Source organism: Carcharodon carcharias, chromosome 2 (assembly GCF_017639515.1).
Source record: "Carcharodon carcharias isolate sCarCar2 chromosome 2, sCarCar2.pri, whole genome shotgun sequence".
NCBI classification, from domain to species: Eukaryota; Metazoa; Chordata; class Chondrichthyes; order Lamniformes; family Lamnidae; genus Carcharodon; species Carcharodon carcharias.
Genome location: NC_054468.1, coordinates 205,751,171 through 205,777,130, shown reverse-complemented (window position 1 = coordinate 205,777,130; position 25,960 = coordinate 205,751,171). Strand labels below are relative to the sequence as shown.

The window sequence follows — 25,960 nt, the reverse complement described above, 5'->3', positions numbered from 1 at the left end:
TGAGCGCACAGGCACTCAACTATAGTGGACCCAACTTTTATAAGGTAACATAGGCAATCATCATGTGATCATTTTGATGTGATCAACTGTCACCAGGAAAATGCCATAGTTGACAATTTTGAATGAAAGCAATAAGTAGATTTTTATTCAGCTAGAGAATTTGAATGTTGTGGAATGAATTGCAGTTTCCAATTCAATAAGATTTTATTTCAAATTTTTTTTCTACTTTGAAGAAAGTTCTTGATACTGTTTAATTGGGTATTCTATCAATCTGACATTTTGGATGAGGTCCTGCTCATTTGTCATTTTAATGTCTTCAGCTGGAGGTGAAGAACTAAATCTGCAGTAAATTAAAGAAAATATTGAAAAGAGCTGTCCAAGTCAATGAGAAATTTTCTGTAAATTTATATTTTTATCCTCCCTTACTCTAAGTTTTGTTCAGCTGGGAAGATGGAGAATAGCTTGTGAACTCAAGCACAGTTTCCAATCGTATGTTCATTTGACCCAGGAGTTCAGAACCTCTCTACTCTCTGCAAGTTTCGCTGGCTCACTGATGTTCCAGGCAAGGTGCTTCCACCAGGACAAGGGAGTTTTGTGATTGCAGGGAAGTAGAGAATACCACTTAATGTTGTTTACCTAACTGCCCAGAAAGGCCATTTTATTTCCCATCATCAAGCTTCATCTCATTACTGAAGTGAGATTGGCAGTTTAATGCAGTGGCTTTATTGAACGCCTCCTTACAGGTGTGAAGAAAACACAACATGAGGCTTCCTTAATTTGCATTGACAATGTACCATTGTCCCTTGCTTTGAACAGCAAACTCTTCGGCGCCAATATGACAGTTACATTCACTGTGCTCTGTTCTTAAAAGGCTTGTTTGAGTGACATGGCCAAGTTAATGCAACCGAAATCCAAATCTTGGGAGTAGTTTGTGTGCTGTCGATGCCTTTTGCCACAGGGAGCTGGATTGAGACCGAGCCCAATTTCTTTCACTTTGAATCTTTAAAAACCTTCACAAAAGAAAGACTTTCATGCCCTGTCTAGACTAGAAATAAATCAGTCACAAAGCTGAAAAGACTACATTCTATCCCACTGTATTTTCACAGAGGTGGTTCTCACTCATTAACATTCATTAAGCATCAGTTAAAGATATACACCTGTGCAATAACAATCATTTTAAAAAATCTTTCATTTTAATATGCAACTTCATGTCCTTTCTCTCTATGCAACACTCATTAGTCATCCAACATCATAATATCTCTAAATACAATGCACTATGTTCTTCTCTCCTGAATCAGTGATCTTTGCCAAGTGCTGTACTTCTTGAACAATCTGGCTGCTTACCAAATTTGGTCAGCTATGGAGGCTGCAGTAATCTGCCCTTTGAAAATGGTTTGTTCTGCACCATTTACATTTTCCATGATCTTACACATTACCTCCAGTAATAAAGACAAAAATTCTTTATATAGGATTTGAAAAGGAGACAAGGAAGAGGGATTTGATACACTGTACTATCAATGACTGTTTATTTGAAGTCGTCACTTAACCCTCTCCAGTCCAAGCCTAGCAACCAAACATTGTAAACATCAGAATTGTTAAATCAGCTCCCTTTAGCATAGAAAATTGGAAGCAAAGACTGCCTTTTAAAGTGAATGGATGTGGGTAGTTCTGTAGATTCCCCCTGCCCCTGAATTTTTATCCCTTCTCTCCTGAATAAGATGACACTTGCTGGGTACAGGTCCATGAGTGCAGCCAACCTTCCTTTATTTTATCCAAGTGCTTATCTTATCTGTGTGAGCTCAGGAGCTGTGTACTAGTGGGCTATCTGACTAAGGAGGAGAGCCTCACAGCCAAGCTTCAGTAGATATTAACACATACAGGATATTTTTCAACAAGGGCCACTGGATGGAGATCTAACCAATTTCATCCCTCCCTTGCTGAAAGATTGAGTACAAGTGTAGCATCCCTACAATCATGTGAGCTTAGATCAGCCAGATCAGTTCAAAAGAGGGATTGAACCCTAGACTGTATGGTTCAGTTATCCACTATGCAGTGCCTTAACAAAGGTTACATAGATTTGTTTTAATAGTGAACACCACGTGACATTAGTGTGTAGCACTTGCTGCACAAATTCAAAACTGTATTGGAGCCTATCAGATGCAGGTGTTGTACAAACATGCTATTACAACAGGCATTGAATGGGTGTTACTGAACTCCAGAAACTCCAATCCATCTATATTTCTTGCACCCACATTTATTCCCCTACTTAGGTCCTATTCATTTATTGCTCTTTGTCCTTGTCAACTTCTACTGGATCCCATTCCCTGGCACACTGTTGTCAATACTTTTGTCCTTGTTTACAAACCTCCCCAAAGCCTGTCTGTGTAGGATATGCCAAACACCCACCTACATGTCCACATCTCCAATGCATCCAGCTTATCAACAGTAAGTTTGTTGTCCATAAGTCCGAGGCATATAACCCACAGGTGACAAAATGTAGCACCTCAGCATTCTTTTCCTAAGATTCAGGTTCAATTTCTTTGATGTTAACACGTCCTTGATTCTGACAAAACTGGTCCTGACTATCTCAATTCTCCTTCTAATCTGGTAAATATATCTTGCATTGTTTATGATAATCTGCCTAAGGTGTCCTTCTCTGTATGCCCTGGGGGAAAAAAATCTCTCTCCCAATTCCCATTGTGTACAAATGCACTTTCAAAATCTCAACTGTCTAACATTTGACCTGCCATTCACTATGATATTTCTACAGCTACCTATCTGCTCAATGGTAGCCTGACCTCCAGCTTTGATGCCCTGATTTACATTAAAAACATTAATCTCTCTCACCGTGGCTGTTCCTCTGGTATGGCCCTCCTCTCTGCTTTTTTAAGTCCAAGGGACACAGATGTGAGCGAATATGATGGACAATTGGTTTTGCCACACACTGTCAGAACTGATTGGACCACCTAAAATACTATCAGGTCCTGCTGTCCCCTGAAAGAACTGCTCAGTATTTCATGGTCATATTGAAATCCAAATATAATCCCTAGCTTCTTTTCTCCATTGCAAATTATCTTCTTAAACCCCTCCTCCTTTTTTTTATTCTTTCACTGGACGTGGGTGTCGATGGCTAGGCCAGCATTTTTACTGCCCAACCCTAATTGCCCTTGAGGTGGTGGTGAACTGCCTTCTTGACCTGCTGCAGTCTATGTTGTGTAGTTACGCCCGCAATGCTGTTACAACCTCACAACAAGTACAAGAAGCTCACGGACTTTGTCACCAAGATGTCCTTGCAAACTATTGCCCCATCTCGAATTTCTCATTCCTTTCCAAAGTCCTTGAATGTGATGCTACTTCCTAGATACGTGCTCATTTCTCCTGGAACAACAATCAGATTTCCAATCCTACCACAGTACCATAACGGCTTTTATGAAAGTCACAAACGACATCATATGTGATTGTGATCATGGTAAATTATTCCTCCTCATTCTTCTCAACCTGTCTGCAGCCTGTGACATAGCTGACTACATCATCTTCCTCTAATGCTTCTCCATCATTGTCCAGCTAGGTCGGATTCCGCTTACCATTATTATCTGTTACATCACAGCCGGTGAATTACCTGCAATAGCTTTTCTTCCTGCTCCTGCATTGTTACCTATGGTGTTCCCCAAGGATATATTCTTCACCCGCTCCTATTTCTCATCTACATGCTGTCCCTTGGCAACATCATCCAAAAACATAATGACGCCCAGCTCTACCTTACTACCATCTCTCGCATATTTTTTATATTTAGAAAATTACCAACAAAGGATCATATTTGTTATTCTATAGCTAATCAATCCTTTAATAATTGAGGATCCTAATATTGGTGGGTTTGTTGGGTGGGTTATTAGAAAATGACAATAAGATAATACCTCTTACACTCACATGCAGTGACATAGTGGTTCATTTTATGAATGATTAAGTTCCTGATTACTCCAGTTTCTTTCTGCACTCTGCCCATTTTAAAATGCAGTTTATAGGAGTGCAAAAAAACATTATTCAGGAAAGTGATTGCCAACCCTCAGCCCAGGTTTTCATATACTTATTTTAACATCTAAACAGTTTACAGTTGAAGGCTTTTCTAACCACTAACAGTTTTTAAAGAATATAAACCAAACTGACAAAGCTGTCAAACATCTGCAGAGGAAAAGTTCTTATTCCCCTCACTCATTAAAGTTTGTTCATTTTGTAAACTCTTCTACATCATCACATATAAAAATATCTGTTCACTGGAGATTCAATATGGCAAGGAAGAACTTGGGTACTACACTTTATATTGCAGTTATGATTCAAGGGCAGAGAGAATGTTTTACAGCACTTTGTTTTTGATATTAATCTACTAATAAGGCAAGTTGTGGTTCCAAGACTGCAGTCATGCAAATGGCAACTTTTGTGACTGAATATGAAGTGACCTATGTTGTTCAGTTTTGTGATGGGACCACACAGGTGGTGGAAAAGGAAAGAAAGACTTGCATCTGCACAACACTTCTCATGAATTCAGGGCTTTCCAAAGCTTTTTACAGTTAAAGTACCACAATTTGAAGTGTAGTCACTGTTGCAATGTAGAAAGCTATAATATTCAGTAAATTGTGTTACTGAACATGTTCCACAACAAATGAAATATCTGCACACATACCTGCCTGCAGCCAAACTTGCTCCAGAAGGACGGACAGCTGCTTTGGGGCATGTTTTACAGTGATGCTATGTGCAGACTCATCAGACATGGCCAGTTCGATTCGGGAAGCGGCAACTGATGGGACATGCAGAGAACCTGAGGGAGAGATTAAGAATTTTGTTTTGAGTATTTCTAATTAAAGGCCAACAAGTAAAGGTAGTTTAAAATTAGATAGCCCATGTGCTTTGAGTGCAGGTAAGGGACTTTTATCCTGTCATTATGGGTGCAAACCAAGAGTGTAAATTGCACAATTTTCAAAGAAAATCAGAAGTTAAACACAGGTGACTAAGGCTATTGCCTTCAAAACTCTAGTTAGACATCAATTTAATGTTTTTATTACTCCCTTGGCATGTAGTTCATTTTGATCTTTTTTCATGCTGGAATGCCCAGGTTCCTACAGTCTCTTGATAAGAATGTCAGTTGGTGCTAGTGATCTGCTTCAGGGTCTTTGAACTTCATTCAAGGTCTGAATCTCTTCCTCATCTCCCAATGATTACAACCAAACATAGAATTTGTGTACTGCACAATTAAAGCATGATCTTCCTCTAATGTTAACTTATTACTTCTGGCTAATCAGTTTAGCATTCTATTTGATTCATTAATTGCTGTTTCAGTGATTGGATATATTGTATGTTGAATCCATTAAAACTCTTGAAAAAAATCAACTTCATTCTTAGAAATAAAAATTGGGTTCTCTAGCTTCAAAAAGTGCAATTGGCTCAGCTTCAGGTGCAACTTGTAATATATTTCACATTCTATAACCCTTTACATGATGTAATTTCCAACCTCCCCCTTTATAGTTCTAATATTTTCAAAGTTGTGCCCTTTGGCACCAATTCAAATGATCTGTAGAGAAACCTTTCATTATCTGCCTTGATAATTTTGAAAATTTCTATTAAATCATCTCCTAATTTTTTTTGTTCCAAAGTCAACTGCTCTAGTTTCCCCCCCCCCCCCACCTATGCCCCCGACCTTACAAAGTCATCCAATCTTTCATCCAAGTATCATCCTAACGAAACTGTGCAGCACCTTTCCCATGGTTTCAACATCATTTCTAAAAAGAGATGCCCTAAACAGCAAATGTGGTCTTGTACAGATGAATCATCATCTCTTTGCTTTTGTATTTAATGTTCCTGCATATCAAATGCAGAGCCTTATTTCATTTCACTTTCCACCTGAAAATTTGTTTTTAAGGGTTTGGACCTCCTTGATTTTTTAGGGATTATTTCCATTGTCTGTTCTTTTCTCCCAAAATATGAAAGTATATATCTATCGCCACTGAACTGAAATTGAATACTATCCACATTATTTATTCTCCTGTAAACATAAGTTCCACTCTTACCCCCAGTTCGGTTAGACCAGGTAGATAATTTGGGTCTTCAAAGACACTGTTACATTTCAAAATCCTGCTTCTGATTCTGATGGCTACAATTATTAACCTAAAGTTGACAACTTGCTTTGTCCCAGTAGCAATAGAAACCGTTTTTTTTGCATCTGAGAAGCTGCCACTGAATTGGGGGTATATCTTCTGCCAGGGTCCTGTGGAGAATAGTGCTGACTGGATGTGTAAACAGGGAGAGAGCCACACTTTCAAAAATATACAAGTACTTTATGATTACTATTATTCATGACCAGCTCCATTAGTTCCAGTAAATTGTGAAAAAAATTTGAATCTGACAAACAAGAACGGGTTAAACAGTAACCTTTTATTGTGTTTGACCAAGTCCAGATGCATGCAATGTTTTAAATAGTAGAAATACAGAGAAGTAAACACAATTACTATGCTTCTCCCTAGATAGAGATGTAACCTATGTCAATGCTATCAATTCCAACTCTCTCGACAAATTGTCACAGAAAGCTCAATATCTTTAGAGGTCACTAGTTACGCACACTGTCCTTGCCGATTGATTGTGGCATGACGAGTACTAACGTGAAAGTAAAAGCCCTAATTTTATTAAATTAAACCAATTCTTAATCCTGCATATTGTTACGATCCCTGTCGAGGACCTAAAAACCAAGATAAACAAATTTATTGAATGATCCCCGAATGGAGAAATTAGCAACAAAATTCCACTTCTGTAGTTTTGATTTTGACATGAATCAGAACCAATGCAAATTAACATGAATTGACAGGTAAATGATACTTCAAATAAAAAGATAAATTTCACTTTACAACGACGATGCAAGAAAGATACTTCTTACACAACCACAAACACCCTCATCATTCCTTGCACAAATATAGCACCACATGTAATCTCACAGTCTTTCCAACTCAGTCGATCGGGCTTTGAATTGCGTTCACTGGCAGGGACATTCTATCTAAGGTCCCCATATATGGTTAATACTGAAAAGGCGCATGTTTATGAACGCACCCTCACACAGGTCACATCAGTCCTAGGGTTCCTTTGCAACCAACAATACCTGGTTCACAATCTAGTTCTTTGATGCAAAAAATGCTTTCTCATGCCTGAGCTATTCGCGCCGCTTTTTTAGATTCAGTCCCTTTTAGCTCGCTCATACATCGCTTCCTCAAGAGCTTTGGGAAATTTTTCTTCTTACTGCCAAACAGAAATCTGACATTTTCTTAGAGAGCTTTACTGGTTTTGCCTCACACGAATTCGGTGTTGCTCATTCTGTTTCTCTCTGCTTTCTCTTTCTGCTTGCATCCGTGTGCTTATTACCTTCTGCTCTAGCTTCTCTTTTTTTTTACAGCATTGGCTTCTTTGCCTGCCTTCTGTGTGTCTGGCCAAATTACTTTCATCTTAACTGCCTTCCTGTTGGTACCGTTTCCAGCTCAAGGGTCGACACATCACATGGGCAAACGTTTATTATCCAAGAAAATTACAATTTCCAATTGATGCAAACTCTTAAAAGTCCCCTTAAACATTTCTAAGAACAATTACAAATTCCACAGACATTTCAAAGGAATTACAAATTCCCCTTACTGTACTGCTTCCTGATCAAAGGTCATCACTACATATATATGTGTACACAAAATTAAGGCATCTTATAATTCCTGAGGGGCATTGTTGTTGTGAAATTTCTTTATATTCACTTTATGTGATCACATAGAACATCCAGTTGGATTTTCCAGAGCGCTGTGATCCTCAACCTCTCACCCCAGCTAAAAAGTTAGGGGAAGCCGTCATGATCCTATTGGCTGCCCTGCAGCAATTTAATGCTGGGATCAGTGCTAACTGCTTTAAGGCAAGATTTCCACCCCATTCTCAGGGTGACTCGGAGTGGTGGCCACTGCTGGGACAGGCAGTCCCCAACGCTGAGAAGCCCAGTTAAGTCCAGGGTCAAGGGTCTTGGCAAGGTTGGTGGGGGTGGGGGCGGGGGGGGGGGGGGGGGGGGGGGGGGGGGGGGCAGATGAGGTGGGTAGGAGGCAAGGTTCAAGAGGCCAAGGGAAAGGCTTAAAGGCATTGACCTTGGGGGAGTGGGGCGGTGCCTCCAATGGGCCCAGGGGACCCACAAAGAAGGCCCCCACTTTATTGATACCAGCCCATGCAGGAAAAGCTGCCAGGCTTCCCACATGGTGTGGGCCACCCTAATACTGCAGGTAAAATACTCGCCATTTTAAGGGTCAAATAGGCCCAAGGGCAGGCAGGCTGCCCAACATCCTCTGTACTCCCTGTAAAATTTCAGAAAGGTCAGGGCGGGCAGTTAAGCAGCCGGGAGGTTGAATTTTACATACCCCTCATCTTTGAATCTCTTGGCGGTTTGGTGGGTGGGCTGGGCACATAAAATCCAGCCCATAATATAATAAGCCTTGGAGGAAGATTCAGAGAGAATCACTGTCATTGGATGTCTTGAGACAAAAATGCTCTAGTTCTAATCTGGCACTGCAATCAAATGCATATTGTTTTAGCTCAACTCAATGCAGTTACTGTTAAAACTATACTTACGCATATTAATGACCTTATTATAAAAGTCCAGAAATGTAGATAATGATAGTTCAAGTTTTTGAAGTGCGAGCTGTTTTGCTATAGCAAACAGGTTCTATGGAAGCTAATTTCTAACTTTTTTTTTAAATAAAAGGTAGTTTTATCAAACCACAGGCATATCAAAACCAAACTCCCACATGCTTGTTATCCTGCAAATTTCAACTGACTGATTTCATCATATATAGAACAGATGGTCAGATGTGCAGATGTGAACCACAGTTTTGTATGATCTCAATTTAGTTTTACAGATGAGAGCAATGCATCTCCTGGCCATCTGTTAATACACAAGATACTTTATCTCTCTTATTTGTTGGTATTACAGGTGAACAGGTACACAAGTAGAGTTGCAACAAGCAATAAGAAACAACAATGCCACAGAGGTGCAATAGCATAAGTACATGATATTACAGGTAGAAAAGTACATTAGGTTAATCTGCTGGGCCTTATGTAAAATGTACACTGTACAGGGATACAAAGGAACTATCACATTTATAATAATCCATTGAGTTAATAGCTATGATAGCGTTTTAAAAAAAAATCAGATCATGATACTTAAACAGACCTTATATCTGCACTTCAGGAATGTTTACACCTCATCCATCAATTGTGACTCCCACACTGTGGGTTAAGGCCCTTGCAACAATGAAAATAGGGTCTGTTTGAACTCAGCACTATGTTCATATAGCCCTGCTGAACTCAGGTTTCCTGCTATGTAAATCATGTCCGGCTCCCTTTCCCTGAAGGCAAAATTGGATCTGTTGGAATGGAGGCAGGACTTCCACATCCAGGTCCCACCTCCCAGGTTTAAAGATCTGTGGGGCCTCCACAACTCTTTCAACTCTACTATTAAGAAAAATGGAACATTTCAGGTTGATTCCACCTGTTGCTTCTCCTCCATCACCAGAAACTCATCACACTGCTATCTGCAAGTGAAACATACATCCTCAAGCTTCAGTGACATAATATTTAGGAGATATGTTCTATGCCACCAGACCTCTCTATCTATCATTAAAAAACATGATCAATGTTACATGTTAAAATGCAAAATTACTGCCATAGTTGAGGTGGTTTGGGGTAGTACTATGTTTTGTAGCATCCACGAATGTGTGATGGAACAGAGACTTGGGTTTGATTCCTCCTTGTCAACTGAGGGCCCTGTGTATTAAGGCCCTGAAAGGCCCTGTGTGGAAAGGCTGTCTCTCAGCTGGCACAGGAGATGGTGCAATACAAGGAAAATTGGGCAGGGGAATTGCACTGAGACACTCTTGCATGTTCCCTGCATTAGCTGTGATCTGTTAATTGGCTGCCTGCATTATCATCCTCACTCTCGGATGTAGGAAGTTAGAAGTACCAAGCACAATCAATGATGGGAGAAACTGGGAATAAGAAAGTAAGTGCATCCCCTGATAGAAAAGTAAATAGGGCTTCAAAACAAAAAAGTAACAATCTGAAATGATATAGTAAATACTGTGCATAATATTTCGTAAAGTGCCAATTCATTCAGTCAATACTTGTGTAATTGATATCTATTATGAAACTGTATCACATGTTTCAATCTATAGTATCCCACACAATTTGCCTTTTTCTATTTTTGCACTTCTATGGACATGAGCTAGGAATGGGCAATAAGCATGGCCCCCCAACCCGTGAAAGAATAAAAAAAATGAGCATGCCAAAACTGCACTTTCTTCATTGGGCTTAAATGCTTACATTACTGAAACATATAGTTTGGATTTTGCATTAAAAATGGTAAGGATATCAGCGTTCAATTATTAGAGTGAATTGGACAGCAACTTCTTGTGGCCACAAATCACAGTAAAACGGGAGTTGCTGTCTGAGTTGGCCTGCTCCTCTGAAAGCTACCAGTATCACGTCAAGAGACACAGCATAAAAGACAAGGAAACATGTGATGTTGCTGTAGATCAGTGATACATATACACTAAATTTGACAGAAAAAGTTGGGGCTTTTCCATTCCAATGCAAATATATTTTTAATTGCACAGTAAATCTTAATCACTGCCAAACAACATCTCTGGCACCGAAAATTAACTTTTACGAGTGTGGAGTCTCGTTTCTTCATATTTTAATTATTGTTAGAGATATTTAATAAATATTTTTTCAACTTTTTCCTTCCATCTCTTTTATCTCTCTCTGGTGACTTCTCTTGGAAAGTGAAAGTACGGATGCAGATTGAGGATCCTGTTTGGCTGTGACAACCCTCACGTTCAAACAGCTCTTCAAAATTCACAGCACAGGTTTGTATGTCAAGAACAAGTTCTTGATTGAGATATCCTGGGTTGCTGCCACCTATGAAACAGCATGACCCATTGTATTCAGGCCTCGAGATTACTTTTGTTCCTTAATTAAGTGCTGACCGTAATATCAGAGTGCTCAAAATTTGGGCATTTAAATAACAAAAGAGAACTCTTAGGAATTTTTTTCCATTCTGTATAGGATCCACTAATATTTGACTTTGTGAAGTCTATTTAAAGCACATCATTCACCAATAAAAGTTAAACTGAAGTCACTTAGCTTCATATCCCCTACACATTTACATATGTACAAATATGTAGCTGAAATACATGAGTAGAGCTTTCAAAAGTTTTTCAAAGATATAATTAATCATAAAATCTCTCCATCCTCCTTACCTGAATCAGCCTCGTGAAAATCAGGAAAAGTGAGATGAACAGTGCTTCGCTTCTCAGCTGCTGTGCCCTCAACTACACTACTTGGAACAGTGCTCCTTTTCTCGGTCAGCACTCCCTCAGCTAGACTGCTATCTTTGTCGCAGTCACTGCAAAAAAGTGGAGAGATTGAATCAGAGTGGTGATAACGTGATGCCATTTTCTTTGTTTTTAATACTCTCCTTTATAGGACCGTCTTTCCTGCTGGCTTCCAATATCTTGTCCAAGTTGCCATTCTTGTGTGAGCACCATTAATTCCACTACCGGTGAGGGGGAAAAAAGAGAAAAACCACACAACTGAACCTTACACTATATCCATTCATGTGCACCTGTTAGCCAGGTTCACTGGATAGCAAAAGGTATTGGGAATGATTGCTAACCTGAACATTGACAAAGCTTCCCTACAAGAGGCCAGGCTTGCCAAGAGCAGATCACTGAAACAAAAACGTTACATGTTTATCTGACAGGGGAAGAGTTCAGAAGAAACGCATGAGCAAGGTGTAGCCTTCACTGTAAGGAGCTCACTACTCTTGATGATAGAAACCACCCACCCCCCCATCAAATAGTTCAAAGCATGAATTCTCCATCTGCCTCTCAACTGAAACAGGGCCAGTTAACCTCATAAGTATCTATGCTCCAAGCTGTGCGCCACTACATAGGTTAAAAACCAGTTTTATGAGGAGCTTGACACTGCTATCAGCAGAATCCCTAAATCAGAACATCTTTACCTACTTGGGGATTTCAATGCAAGAATGGGTGCAGACCACGAGGCTTGGCTCTTCTGCCTTGGATATCATGGCCTGGGAAAGATAAATGAGAACGGAGAGAGACTACTTAAGCTTTGCTGCTACCACAGCTTTGTGCAACTAACATCTTCTGTCAGAACAAACCATACCACAAGGTGTCCTGGAGACATCCAAGATCAGGGTATTGGCACCAGCTGGATCTAATCATCACCAGACGTGATTCTCTGAACTATTATTCTCAATACACTCAGCTATTACAGCACTGAGTGTGATACAGATCATTCCCTGGCATGCATCAGGGTCAGGATGCAACCCTTGAAGTTTTTTATTTTAAAGCAGAAATGCTGTCCGTGTACCAACATCAGCCATCCTACCTACCCAGATAAAAATCAATTGTTCCTCAACTCAATTGAATGGTGCTCTCTGGCATTCCCACACAAGAGGGCAGAAGCAAAATGGAGAACATGGCTTGAGACACCACTTATAATCCCACATTCTCAGCATACAGGAAGCAAGAGCAGAAAACTGCCCACTAGTTCATGGCTAATGTCACTGTGATGGAACCTGAAGCCATTAATCCTACAAGAGAGATCCAAGTGAGAATACTCTGAATGCACTAAGAAACAGTCAAAGTAAAATCCAACAGACTGCTAGACAATGCGTAATCCAGATGTCCTTTGACACGGAATGCTAGGGACATGTATGAAGGGATCAAAGAGGCAACAGGTTCATCAGCAAAGAAAACAGATCCGCTGAAAACAAAGACAGTGGCATTCGGAACTGACTGCAATAAACAGTTGGAGAGATGGATGAAACGCTACCTTGAGTTATACTCTAGGGAGAACACTGTCAACCAAGGATGCTCTAGACACACCAGAAAGCCTGCCTGTCATGCCAGAGCTGGGTATCAAACCCACAGTGCAGGAGCTTAGCAAAGCTATTGGCTCACTTGCCATGGGAAATTGGCACTCCTGCAGCACCTTCATGAACTTCTCTGTCTCTGCTGAAGGGAGGGGGCAGTGCCCCAGGATATGCTTGATGCAAAGATTGTGATCTTGTACAAGAATAAGGGTGATTGCAGCGATTGCAACAACAATCGAGGCCTCTCTCTGCTGAGCATCATGGGAAAAGTATTTGCCCGTGTTTCCCTTTTCAAACTACAGATCCTGGCTGCATTTACCCTGAATCCCAGTGTCGTGTCAGAACTTGAAGATTTGACGTGATCATCTCAGTCCGGCAGCTGCAAGGGAAATACCATGGACAAAGGAGACCACTATATATTATCTTCATTGATCTCAATAAAGCATTCAACCATTGTGTGAGCAGAGGCAGCCTATTTTAAGCTGCTGGAGAAAACTGGCTGCCTAATGTAATTTCCTCTTTCCATGACAACATGATTGGTATGGTCAGCAATGACGGGGAAACATCAGAACCAGTTGCGATCTTCAGTGGGGTTAAACAGGGTTGTATTCTGGCACTGACACTCTTTGGAATATTCTTCCCTTTGCCACCATCATGTGCTTCAGGTCATCTACAAAGGGTGTCTACTTAATACCAGAACTGACAGAAAGTTGTTCAACCTCACTTGCTGGAGATCCAAAACAAATGTGAGCCAGGTCCTCATCAGAGAGTTGTTCTACACTGACAATGCCCTACTAGCATTCCATAAGATCACAGTCCTATAATTGCCAAGCTAAAAATCAAGATCTATCCCCCTAGACACCCCCAGGACATGAACGTCCAAAAGCATCTTAATGTCTCAAGGCTCAAATAGGCAGTCATGAAGGAATCTCTCTCAGAGAAACTCGAGAATCGCCTGTGTACAGCAAAAATGGACACTTACTACATTGGGGATGACTGGGCAACCTTCAGGGATAGTGTATCGAATGCTCTAGAGGCTCTTGGCCCTACCTCATGTAAGCATTGATTGGTTTGATGAAAACAATGAGATAATTCAGAAACTACTGGAGGAGAAACATCGCCTCTACCTCATTGATAAGTCATCACTAACCAAGCACAATGTCGACTGAAATTTCTGGGGGATTGTCCAATCCAAGCTGAGAGAGATGCAAGGCACTCAGCTGAATCAGAGAGCAGACACACTTCAGTCATATGCAGATGACAAAGAGAGTTTACATTGCTCTGATATTTGACTATGGGCCCCAGTCTACTAGTTCAACACCAATCCTCGGTGCCGCTGAATCAACACTGCTCACAGTAAAAAACCCAAATTCTAGAAAGGTGGGCAGAGCACTTGAACCACACCCTCAATCAGACTTCATTCGTCAATAAAGAAGCAATTAACAGGCTACAGGTTGCCATCAACTGCTCTCTTGATGACCCTCCCACACTGTTAGAAATGACGAATAATAATAAAACTTCTGTGCAGAAGAAAAGCTCCAGGAACTGAGGCAATCTCAGCTGAGATTTACATGGCTGCAGGTCAACGCCTGGTCCAGTAGCTCACTGAACTCTTTCAGTCTATGTGGGAACAAGGAAATATCCAGTAAGAATACAAAGATGCCTCCATTGCCCACCTGCACAAGTGGAAAGGAACTCACCAATCTTGTGACAATCATAGGGGAATCTCACATCTTCGCCAGAATCTCTCTGAACCACTTAGTGCAACACCTCAAACAGGATCTGTTGCCAAAGCATCACTGCAGTTTAAGAAAACCACTGATAGGGTGTTTGCAGTTTGACAGCTCCAGGAAAATAGCAAGAAATGTGGACCTCTACACTGACCAAGGCCTTTGACACAGTCAGCCACGAAGACCATTGGTAGGCGATGGAGAAATTTGGCATGCTCACGCTGTCCTGGATGATAGTGAGTCTTCTAACCTATTCTCAGTCATTAATGGAGTTAAGTAGGGCCATGTCCTAATGCCAACTCTCAGCATGTTTTTCTCCATGCTGTCCAATGCCTTCCATGATGGTGATCCCAGCATTGAAATCAGATATCGCATGGAAACAAAGCTGCTCAATCTGAGACAACAACTGGGAAAGACCAAGGTCTCCAAGGACATACTTCGCAATTTCCTGTTTGTCGATGGCTGTGCACTAGCTATTAGTTCAGAGCTGGATATTCAGTGCAGCATGGACTTGTTCTCCAATGCATGCGACAACTTTGGCCTTACGATCAATGTGAAAGAAACCGAAATAATGTACCAGCTTGCTCCGGGAAAGCCCTATCTCAAGCTCAAGGTTTCAGTCCATGACCAGAACCTGTCAGCAGTGGGTAAGTTCACATATCTCGGCAGAACACTCTCTCGAGCTGTCTATGTTGGTTAAGTGACACATATGAGAATTGCCAAAGCAAGGTTGCCTCCAGCAGACTTCAGACATCAGTCTGGGAACAAAGGGAAGTCTGTCTACCAAACAAAATCTGTAGTGCAATCATCTTACCCACTCTGCTCTAAGCATGTGAGGCTTGGACTGTGCATCAGCATCATGCCAAAAAGTTCAACCACTTTCACTTGAGCTGCCTTTGGAAGCTTCTGAAGATCAGATAGCAGGACAAAGTAATAGACACAGTGTGCTCACCCAAGCTGGCATGACAAGCATCCACATTATACTAAGAAAATCACAACTGAGTTGGGCTGGTCATGTAGCCAGAATGTCTGACACATGCTCACCAAAGTAAATCTTCTCTGAAGAGCTTGCGCCTGGGATGCACTGTAATGGTAGTCAAAGGAAGCACTACAAGGACACTCTGAAGTTTTCACTTGGGCATTCTAATATTGACTTACCCAGGAAGTTCACCCGAGATCACAGCACTTGGCACAACCAAATAAAAAGAGTTGCAGCCTTCTTCGAAAGCAAGTGCATACCAGAAGCAGAAAGAAAACGCAAGGAGAGGAAATCCTGAGCCAGCAACTCATCCAAAACTCAATCATCTGTGGTACTCTGTCCTATTTGCAGCAGAAACTTCTGAGTGGCCTTAGCAGTCACCTTAGCAGTCCAGAATCCTAGCAAACACCACAGATGATAAACATGGTCACCATCGTCTTGAAGGATGAACAAGAGACATGAGAAGAACCTTCCATATCAAGGAATACTTACGGTGGCAAATGGACAAACTCTCTCATGCCTGAAGAGTTTGACCATCAGCAGCAGGAAGACAAATGTCATGGTCTAGGTTGTTGCCATACTGCCCTCTATCAACATTGACAATATGACCGGAGGCTGTTAATAGCTTCACAATCACTAGCAATCTGACACTTGATGGTGAAATCAACTCATGCATCACAAAGGCTGCAGCTATATCTAATCTGAGTAAGAGAATGTGGAACAACAACAACCTGACTGAGAACACTAAACTGCTAGTCTACCAACCCTGTATCCTCAGTGCACTCTTCTATAGTGGTGAGACCTGAATAACATATGCTAGGCAGGGGAAAAGGCTGAACAGTTCAAACCTTGGCTGTCTCAGACATATCCTTGGCATCTCTTGGCAGGACAAAGTCACCAACTCAGAGGTCCTGGAGTGTGCTAATTTCATCAGCATACATTCATTGCTAAGCCAACAGCATTTGCACGGCTTGGCTACATGCATCAAATGGAAGACAGCCATATATCCATTCTGTACAGTGAACTGACCACTGGATAACTACCTCCTGGGCGTCCATACATCCACTACAAGGACACCTGCAAGCGAGATATGAAGATGGCGGACATTGACACTGACAACTGGGAGACAGTCACTGATGGTTGTGATCTCTGAAGGCTGACTGTTTGGAAGGGCATTGGAAGAGGCAAGCAGAAACAAAAAACTCAGCTGGCCAAGAAGAGAAAACAGAGGCCAGCAAATCATGCACCTTCTTAGCTTATGTCTTCATCTGCAGCAAATGCAGCAGACTGCCATGCCAGAGTGGGGGCTCCTGTACCACACCAAACGATGCTTAATACAGAGCTGACTGCCACAGTGCAAACTACCATCCTACGAGACACAAGGCTGCCACCACCACCACAACAAAACAGTTTGCTTTGAAGGGAAAGACTTCAAAGTTCTCTCATTTTAAGAAATCCAAGAATATAAGCAGTCAATTATCTATTTTATGCCTGCAATCCCCCTCCAAAGGAGTTTAAAAGCCCAAAGTTAAATACAGGTGTTAGATGTTCCATGCACTCAGAATCAGAAAGACAAAAAGTTACTTTGCAGAGCTTTTAAAATGTTAAGTACAGAGGAATATGGTCATCACGCTTTAGCAGGTGAGAAAAGTCTGTCCAAAATATCTGCCGTGCTTATTGTGTTGTAAGGAATGCCTTTGCAATTGACTTCTAAGATGATGGGAATGGTCATCACTAATTGCCCTGTACAGATGACTGCCTGTCTTATAAACAGGGGACTGAATGTTTGCTAGTGGGTCAACACATCAAGGCTTTCTTTGGAAAAGAAGTATTAGTGAACTATCCATATTCCTTAGAAGCAGGGATCAGCAGAAGTGAATAAAGGATGGAGTGTCCAAGGAGAACATGGCAGTAACAAGGCAGTGATTTTCCTCCTCTTATTTCTATACTGTGCAGGTCCTTTCCAGCCACAGGAATGTAATTTTAAAGGCCCCCTCACTGTTGCTGAATATTAATATAAAAAGTATTTCTTGCAGTGATAGTGCTGTTATCACTTAGGTAGCTGACACTCTCTTTAGAAAGATAAAACAGGCGTTCCTGGTAGTGTGTCAACATTTGCATGGATTCCCCTCGCAGAGAAGTTTGAAAACCTCTGCCTTAGTTAAAACTGCCTTCTAAAGTCAAAGGCTTCTGGAAAAGAAACAGGTTCTGTGGTCTCCGATGCTGATATCTGGAGTCAGGGTGAGATTCACATGTTAAATTTGATAGCTATCCACAATGACAAAAATAAATTGCTGTAAACTTTCTGATATGACTGTGACAGATTTGGTTCCCAGAATGTGAAACATATTGGCACAAAAACTGCAGCCAAAGTAATGGTGAGGTTAAGAGTGCTTGCCATTATTTATGTGCAAATTCCACAGCAAATTCAGGCAGGTGCAGGTGCACCACTGAATACAGAAATCCAAAAGTTGCAGGTGGAGATGTTCTGCTCCACTGCTAGCTTTGCAAAAACAGAACCTCATATTTTTGGTTCCCCATTCACATTATTGAACGGTGTGAAGTTGTCATAATTGCATGGTGGAAACAAAGTAAACTCGCCACAGAAAGGTGTAGCTAAGCCATTTTAAGTCTAAGATAAAAACAAAATACTGCGAATGCTGGAAATCTGAAACAAAAACAGAAAATGCTGGAAAAACTCAGCAGGTCTGACAGCATCTGTGGAGAGAGAAAAACAAAGTTGATGTTTCGAATCTACAGACTTGAAGAAGGGTCATACGGATTCAAAACGTTAACTTTGTTTTTCTCTCGCCACAGATGCTGTCAGACCTGCTGAGTTTTTCCAGCATTTTCTGTTTCCATTTTAAGTCTAACTATTCTTTTAATGACGTAATAAGCGTTAATTACTGTCGGAAAACCTTTTTGGTACTGAAAATTAGCTATTATAAGTGTGTAGTTTCATTCCTTCAGGATTTAATGGTTGTTAGAGATAACTTTTAAATTTATGTTTTTTCTTTTTTTGTCTTTTTTCAGTCTCTCTCTTTATTTGATCTTTCCCATGCTTGATTCAACATTGAATGCACCATTCTAGCTTAGGTTCTTGTTCAGACTTTGCACTGTTAATTTCACAATCCATCTACATGATTGGATAAGGAAATACATTTTCTTGCCCTGTTTGCCTACATTCCAGGTGCTCTGTAGAAACTGTTGTGATGTTTCCCTCTCATACTTCCAAAACTTGTAGGGCAAAATATCATCTGGCAGAATTTTATGCCTCGCAGGTGGGCACGTGCCCGACCCAACTGGGCACAAAATAGCGTGAGGAGACATCGGGCGAGCGTCCAGACATCATCCCATGTTCACACGATATTTCGCTCAGAGAGCATGCGCAAAAGTCAGAAGTGCACCCGCCAACAACTAAGAGAGCAATTAAACCCATTAATGGTGCAATTGTCTCTGATTTTTTGTGGCCCGTCCAACCTTACAATTGGCGGGCGGGAGAATCCGCAAGGCGGGCTTTGCATTTTTCATCAAACCTCATCCAAGGGCAGGATGAAGTTTCCTTTATTAAATAACATTTTTTTTAAATCAGTGGACAGCATTTTTATCATCTATATGATGCTTGGGGATTTTTTTTCTGGTTTTCAAAACTTTATTTCATGGTTATTGGGTCTGCAGCTGCCTGAGGCAACTCTCTGCCTTCAGGGAGCTTTCTCTCAGCGCTCGCCCATGCCCTTGTTAATGTCATTGCCCGACCTCCTTCCACCCCCATCCCCATCCCGGCAGCGCTGAGTTTTTCGGTGTGTGCTTCATGCTGTCTGACCATTAATTGGCCAGCAAGCATGAAATTGCGGTTGGCAGTCCACTTTCCCAACCCTCGAATCACGCCTGCCCGCCAAGCTGAAAAATCAGGCCATGAAGATTAAATGGGAAAGGGAAATCTACCTAAAAGCCGGCACCATTCAATAGCCTGTCAGGGCAATCCTTGGGCCATTCATAGCAATATCAATAAGGGATCAAATCCAGCCAGTGAAAGGACTCCCAATAATGGAACTGCTGAGCCGAGTTGTATTCTCAGAATAATGGTAAACTTTTAAGTATGGTGTAGCAGGAAGCATCAGCCAGCTGACTTCATAAAGGAAATAGGTCAGCATAGGTTACTGCTGTGTCGTCCAACATTTACAAAGTCTTGTTCCCTGAAAGTACAAGATATATTGTGCATATCAATTGGCACATACAGGTCTTCAAAATGTGTGCGATGGAGGGGTAAGACAGTCAACCAGAGTTCTGACTCTTGATCACCATCCAGGGAGCTCCAGGGAAAAATATACACTAGTATTAGGAGTTCAATACCATGCATTCACGCCCATGTCTCCATTATTTAGCTGTACCATATATTCTGCTCTATATGAAGGTGGCAGGATTTTTCCTACTCTGCATTTTTTTTTCTGGCTTGTAATGGAGGTCACAATTAACTAGTATAATTCAACTAGTTGGTGAAGTAACACCCGCATTCAAAGTTGAAGAACCTATGTAATTGCTGTGTGTTTACTGACTGAAAACCAAAAGAGATCACCTTGAAATGTTACTATTTACTTTCAGAAACTATGTTACGGTCATAATGCAGGCCTGTGACAAAAACAAAGCATTTTCATCTATGGTATGTTATTTTAGTCTGATTAACACAAATCATTGCAGGAAGAGAGATTCAAGTTTTAAAGGTTTCAACCATGAATCAAAAAAGTGGTTAAAAGTCCAATGTAAGTGGAGTGTTAATCTGGCTAGCTGCACAAATTTGCATACATCAAGATCCCACAAACAGCAATGATCTTTCAAAAGGTTATCGACCAGGAGGGCTTCTTTCTCCAGAGATGCTACCTGACCTGCTGAGTCTTATCCACCATTTTCTGCTTTTCTTTCAAATTTTCAGCATCCAAAGTAATTTGCTTTTGTTTTGGGCGAAAAATAGTTACGTTGTGCCTATTTCAGATGCTGACCTGCATGCGCCACTTAATTGCATATTGCAGTAGAATGCCTTATATACATCAAAGTATTGTAACGCATTCACAAGCCATGTTACAAACCTAATAATTGATTAAAACTGATTTTGCTTCAAAGGATACTAGAGGTTTGCCTTTACTGTGAGGTACCAGTGACAGAGCCTACCTGAAGTGTGATGTGTGTGTTGTCTGCCACACGTTTAACATGTGTTTGCAGGTTTCAAGAGCTTCCTCGGGTCCTTTGTGAACTGCCTCAAGTTTGACTTTAGTGTGAAGTAAACTACAAAAAGAGAAATTAAAACAAAAGTATTAATTACTTGCATGGAATGTATTATGACCAAACACATAATCTTGTGATCCACTTTAGTCAAGTTTCCTTTAAAGTATTATACAATTTAAATTATTCCATGTAGGAAAGGGTGGTGCAGTGAATTAGGTAATGGCTGTTTATCTTTGGAAACTGATTCAAATCCTGCCCAAACTGGCGGGATGAAATTCTCCCTTCTTATTTGTCAAGTGATTGGAGAAGGCATGGGCATACAGCATAAAATAATTAGCATCACATACAACCATATTTACTCAAACATCTGAGGATAGTCCCATTTGTAGCCTAACAAAGAAGAAAGTCATGCTCAGTGGAAGTAGCAGTAATATTCCATTGTAAGCTGTAATAATGGTCCATAAAAATATAAAAGCCATGAATATAAATGACCATGTCCCAAAAAAGTAGATATAGTGGACTATAATAGGCAGGATGTTAGGAAAATGTTAAACATTTTTATTCTTTATATTATATACAGAAAAGGTAACCATTTTTTTTCCACAAAACAAGAGTGCTCATTCAGGACAGTACACAATTAGAAAGTTTTGGTCTGTAGGCAGTTAGCTTATAGTTGCAGTAAACTGCTGAGTGCACTATAGGACCTAAAGCTAGTGCCAATTCAAGAATAAACCACACTTTGAGTGACAAATGTTTTAGAAGGATGGCTTTTTCATTAGTGATGCATTCATATAGACTCTCTATTTGTGAAAAGACCATAAAAATGTGCATTATATCAGAACTTTGTAGCATATAAGATGTGTTACAAATGGAATACATTGGATTTTAATGGGCGGTAAGGGTTCAGTTAAACAGCCGTATGGAACTTATACAGTCACCTGTAGCTGACCCATTTGTCCCTGGTTGGCAAACCTAAGCCATGAAGCTAACTGGAGGAATGCCTGTTGGCTCCAGCTGTCAAGCAGAGGATTGCTGAATTGGCTGTAACTGAGTAGAATTGGCTGAAACTCAGTAGAATACAATCTCTGGTGCAAAGATCCTCTTCAATTCAGAGCCAAAGCTTATCCCTCAAACACCTGTCCACATCAAGAAGGGACCAAATATTTTAGCTCTGACTACCACAGCAAAATGGTGCCAACCCTACCCACAAAAAATCACGGGTTAGTCCAATTAGCTTTGAAATTAATTTTCGGGCCAACAAATGAACCTGCCATGGCTCAGTGTGCTCATCCTATCTCATGTGCATACTAATATAAGGATGAAGGTAGTGTCCAAACCAATTCCTCACACATATCAGGACAGAACGTCCACTGTTCTGAGTGTAACCTACTTATTTGCTATGACACTCATTGTTGCAACTGCACCTAGAAAAACATTTAAGAAATTCACACATGTTGACAGCCTTTTAAAAATTAAACTGCTAGAATCTATAAACCATTTCTGCTGCATTCCACAACCTGCATTAAATTACACAGAAGAGGAGGCAATGCCAGTAAATAGTTATATTTACTATCTATAATTTAGGTCTGTCCCCTCACACTTCACTGGTGATTTGTAGATTCACATAGATTACATAATTTGAGTTATGACTGCATAAAAATAAAATATTAGTACAGGATGAATTAGCATCAAACAAAACTTATGAGATGGAATTCCCCCTCCCCCAACCTCCTTGTCCCATTCTATGCAATGAATGGACAGAATAGACTCTCAGATACAGCAGTTAACTGGCACTTTATGTTTCAAAAGTTATTTTATGCTCATGAACACGTCAAAGTGTGCCTAGCAGTCTACAGCAACAATAATTGTATGCAAGTTACTGATTCTTCACTCTTAGTGAAAAGGGACTTGCCACACTTCTGTTTTGTCATTTAACATATTTAAGTGGAGTTGGATGAATAGCTAGTTAAAATAAGAACTGAAGGATTCAAGGATAAATATGAATGATGGATTGATGTGTGAAGCACTAGGACCCTCAAGCTTCTGGAAACATAAATGTTACGCCAAGGAAAGGAGGGATGTACAATTTAGGACCAGGGTTTATCACAGGTGATCTGGATTCCTGATCAATTTTATCATGTATAAGGGTGAGGGAAGGAAAAAAACCTGTGGAATTTTCCCTCAGGAGATTAAATGATTTGGAAGAATTCAACATAAAGACTTGTGAATGTTATTCTCACAGTAATGCTCAATGCCTCGGAGGGTTGGATGTCAATTGAGACCTGCTCAGTTACCAATCTTTGCTAAATTGAGTGTAGACTGAACATCTCCCAGTTGAACAGACAGAAAACAAGAGGGGAAAGCCCTGCTTGGAAGACCACTGGTACTTCCTGGTGTCCAGCCATTGCACATTGCCAATAGCCTGAGAGCAATTCATACTCCATCTCTCTTGGCTGTAGAGGTGTGTTTTAGGTAGTCGAAGGGAAAAATATAAAATAAGGAACAGTTCATCATCCATTACCTCCCATGCAATACAAGTTAAAAACTGAGGGCAAATATTTAATAAATAATTGAAAAAAAAACTGAATAGATAAAGAACACAAATACAACATTACTGAAAGCACAACTCTGCCTTGCTTCCATTTACAGCTTAATTCTAGTGTGCTCCCAGGAACTATAATTCTCTTCACACGAGGAGAAAGAGGACACAATAAGCAGTACAGGCAAGGCTAGAATTTTATGAAATGAAGAAACTGACAATCATTATTGTAATTTAAAAAATGACAATGAATAAAATAATGACTGAAGCGGAACATATCTCCAGGTTCAGATGTTTTCACTTAAGGTGAGGTATAATAATTAGGAATGCAAATAGTAATTTGGTAGTACAGAACTTCAGTATTGCTGAAAAAAGACATTTTGTCAAAGCTTTTCATCTTGCAATCATAAGGACAATCGCAAGAATACCGCGTTGTCAGGGATATGCTAATATTTGCTTCATAGCTCCAGCAGTTCATCAATGTTTCATGGACTTCCCCATACAGATACATTTTAACACCTCCACAGCACAGGGTTAATAGTCTGTGAATGCCATACAACAGAAGATTTGTTCTTTAAATTTTGAGTTTGTTTGAGTTACATATGTGTTCATCTGCATCTTCGTCAAACAGGGCCAGTGAAACCATTTTGGACTCTGCTTCCACTACAAGCCTTAGTCTTTTAGAGCCCCCACCAACTTCAGTCCTCACACAGACAGATTCCAGCTGGCGTCTCAGTCAGAGCCTCAGGAAGAGTGGTAAGGTACTACGCTGACCCTGAAAGCAAAAGCTGGAAGATGACAGAGAAAAGTAAAAAAAAAAAAGGGCTTGTTCACCTGAACTGCTACATTGCCCCAAATGTAAAGAAGTAGCGAATCTCCCCAAAAATACAGAAACTAAATTGATATTGAGAAACCTCGTAAAGCAACAGATTTCCCTCCTCCATTACATTTAGGATTACATTTGGGTGAACATGGTCTCTTGGTTCTTTTCTGTTATTCTATGCACTTGTAATTTGTACTGTAGTCTGCAGCATTATGGAACATTTTCCCTGCAAGCGTTTCAACAAGATATGGGATGGACCTGATCTGCAAGAAATTGGTCCCATGCGCAAGAATACCAATGTCGGGGAAACAACAATTTTATACCATATGAGAAGAGAGTGCTGATTGGTTGGCAAGAGGGCTATGATTGGTAGAGGCATTGCCATCAAACAGCATGTCCCTTCTGCTGTTCACAACGGGCAAGGTACAGACCTTGGTACAAGCCTGGACAAGGCACAAGCCTGTGCTTGGAAAACTCAAAACACAGAGTCCAACATTAGATGTGATTGCATGATTGGATAACATTTGCTAAATAATCCCCAGTATGCTAAAAATTACACTGACAGCTAATTTAAGATTGTCAGTCATGTTCGCAGTGTGGTGCATTTGCGTGTAATAGAAGATGCATATATTAATACACAGGGCAAAGAACATGTACACATCTTGCAGCTGTTTCAGTTAAACAAAATAAGTGATAGGAATCCATTCCTCAGGACAATGCCTTGACCAATCAGAGTCAAGCTGCCTGGTTTAAATCTCAAAAAAATGCTTGGCAGTTAACTGTCAGGCAGCATTAACTTGTGCATTCTCCATGGCAATGCCTCTACCAATCACAGTCCACTTGCCAACCAATCAGTACTCTCTTCTCATACAGTATAAAGTTGCTGTTTCCCCTGACATTGGTATTCTTGCAATTGTCCTGATGAGTGCAAGATGAAAAGCTTTGACAAATGTCTTTTATCAGCAATACTCAAATTAAGAATGCATTAGTTACAACCTTCCAAAACTCCTCAGATTCAGGGATAGTGCTGGAGCATTGGGAAGTAGCAAAAATTGCATATTTTTCAAAAAGCAAGAAGAGACAAAGTTAACCAAGATACCTAAAAATGAGATAATATCCTCATGTTTCAAAGGAGTGCCTTAAGAATGTGAAGAAAATGTAAAGAATCCAGATTAAAGTGATAGTTAACAAAAAAGCAGAAGTATCATGAAACAGAAAATACTGCAAATTTACAGTATCTAAAAAGGAGAAAAAGCCCTTTTTTGTAACTTTCTCTTTTTAGATTCTAATGGGCTGACTATGCATTTGCAGCACTTTCAGTTTTTATTTTAAATAAGCAAGTATTTCTGCATTAAAATGTGTATGTGCACTACAGTTGTGCTCTGTGAATAGTCAATCTATTCACAATGAATTAAACTGAGTGAAAGAATGAATGAATGAGAGTCGCCGTAGTCCCAGAGGACCAAAGGCTGCTCTCTCATTAGAGGGAGACGACTGGTGGTGAGTTTAACCTGAGGGTCACCACTCCTCAGGCGAGGGTTGAGGTTGATAAGGCAGGGCCTTCATGGATAACCTCAGCCAGTACAGAAATTGAACCCGCGCTGTTGGCATCACTCTGCATCACAAACCAGCCGTCCAGCCAACTTAGCCAAACGACCCCAATTAAATCAAGTACTGGACTGATTACTATGCAAGGATCACTGAGTGTAACATT

General features: G+C 40.6%; 1 protein-coding gene across 9 annotated transcripts in view; it reads right to left on the bottom strand.

Moving 5' to 3' along the window:
* Positions 1-25,960, bottom strand: part of LOC121272215 (tetratricopeptide repeat protein 7A-like) — a 319,628-nt gene that overhangs the window by 94,164 nt on the left and 199,504 nt on the right. For 7 of the 9 annotated variants that reach the window (XM_041178745.1, XM_041178751.1, XM_041178774.1 and 4 more), the window contains 3 exons: positions 20,831-20,944; positions 11,313-11,458; positions 4,679-4,813 (listed from right to left, as the gene is read on the bottom strand). In XM_041178745.1, coding sequence (XP_041034679.1) covers positions 4,679-4,813; positions 11,313-11,458; positions 20,831-20,944 — 395 coding nt within the window. The remainder of the gene's footprint in view (positions 1-4,678; positions 4,814-11,312; positions 11,459-20,830; positions 20,945-25,960) is intronic. The other 2 variants (XM_041178766.1, XM_041178758.1) reach the window with 2 other exon arrangements.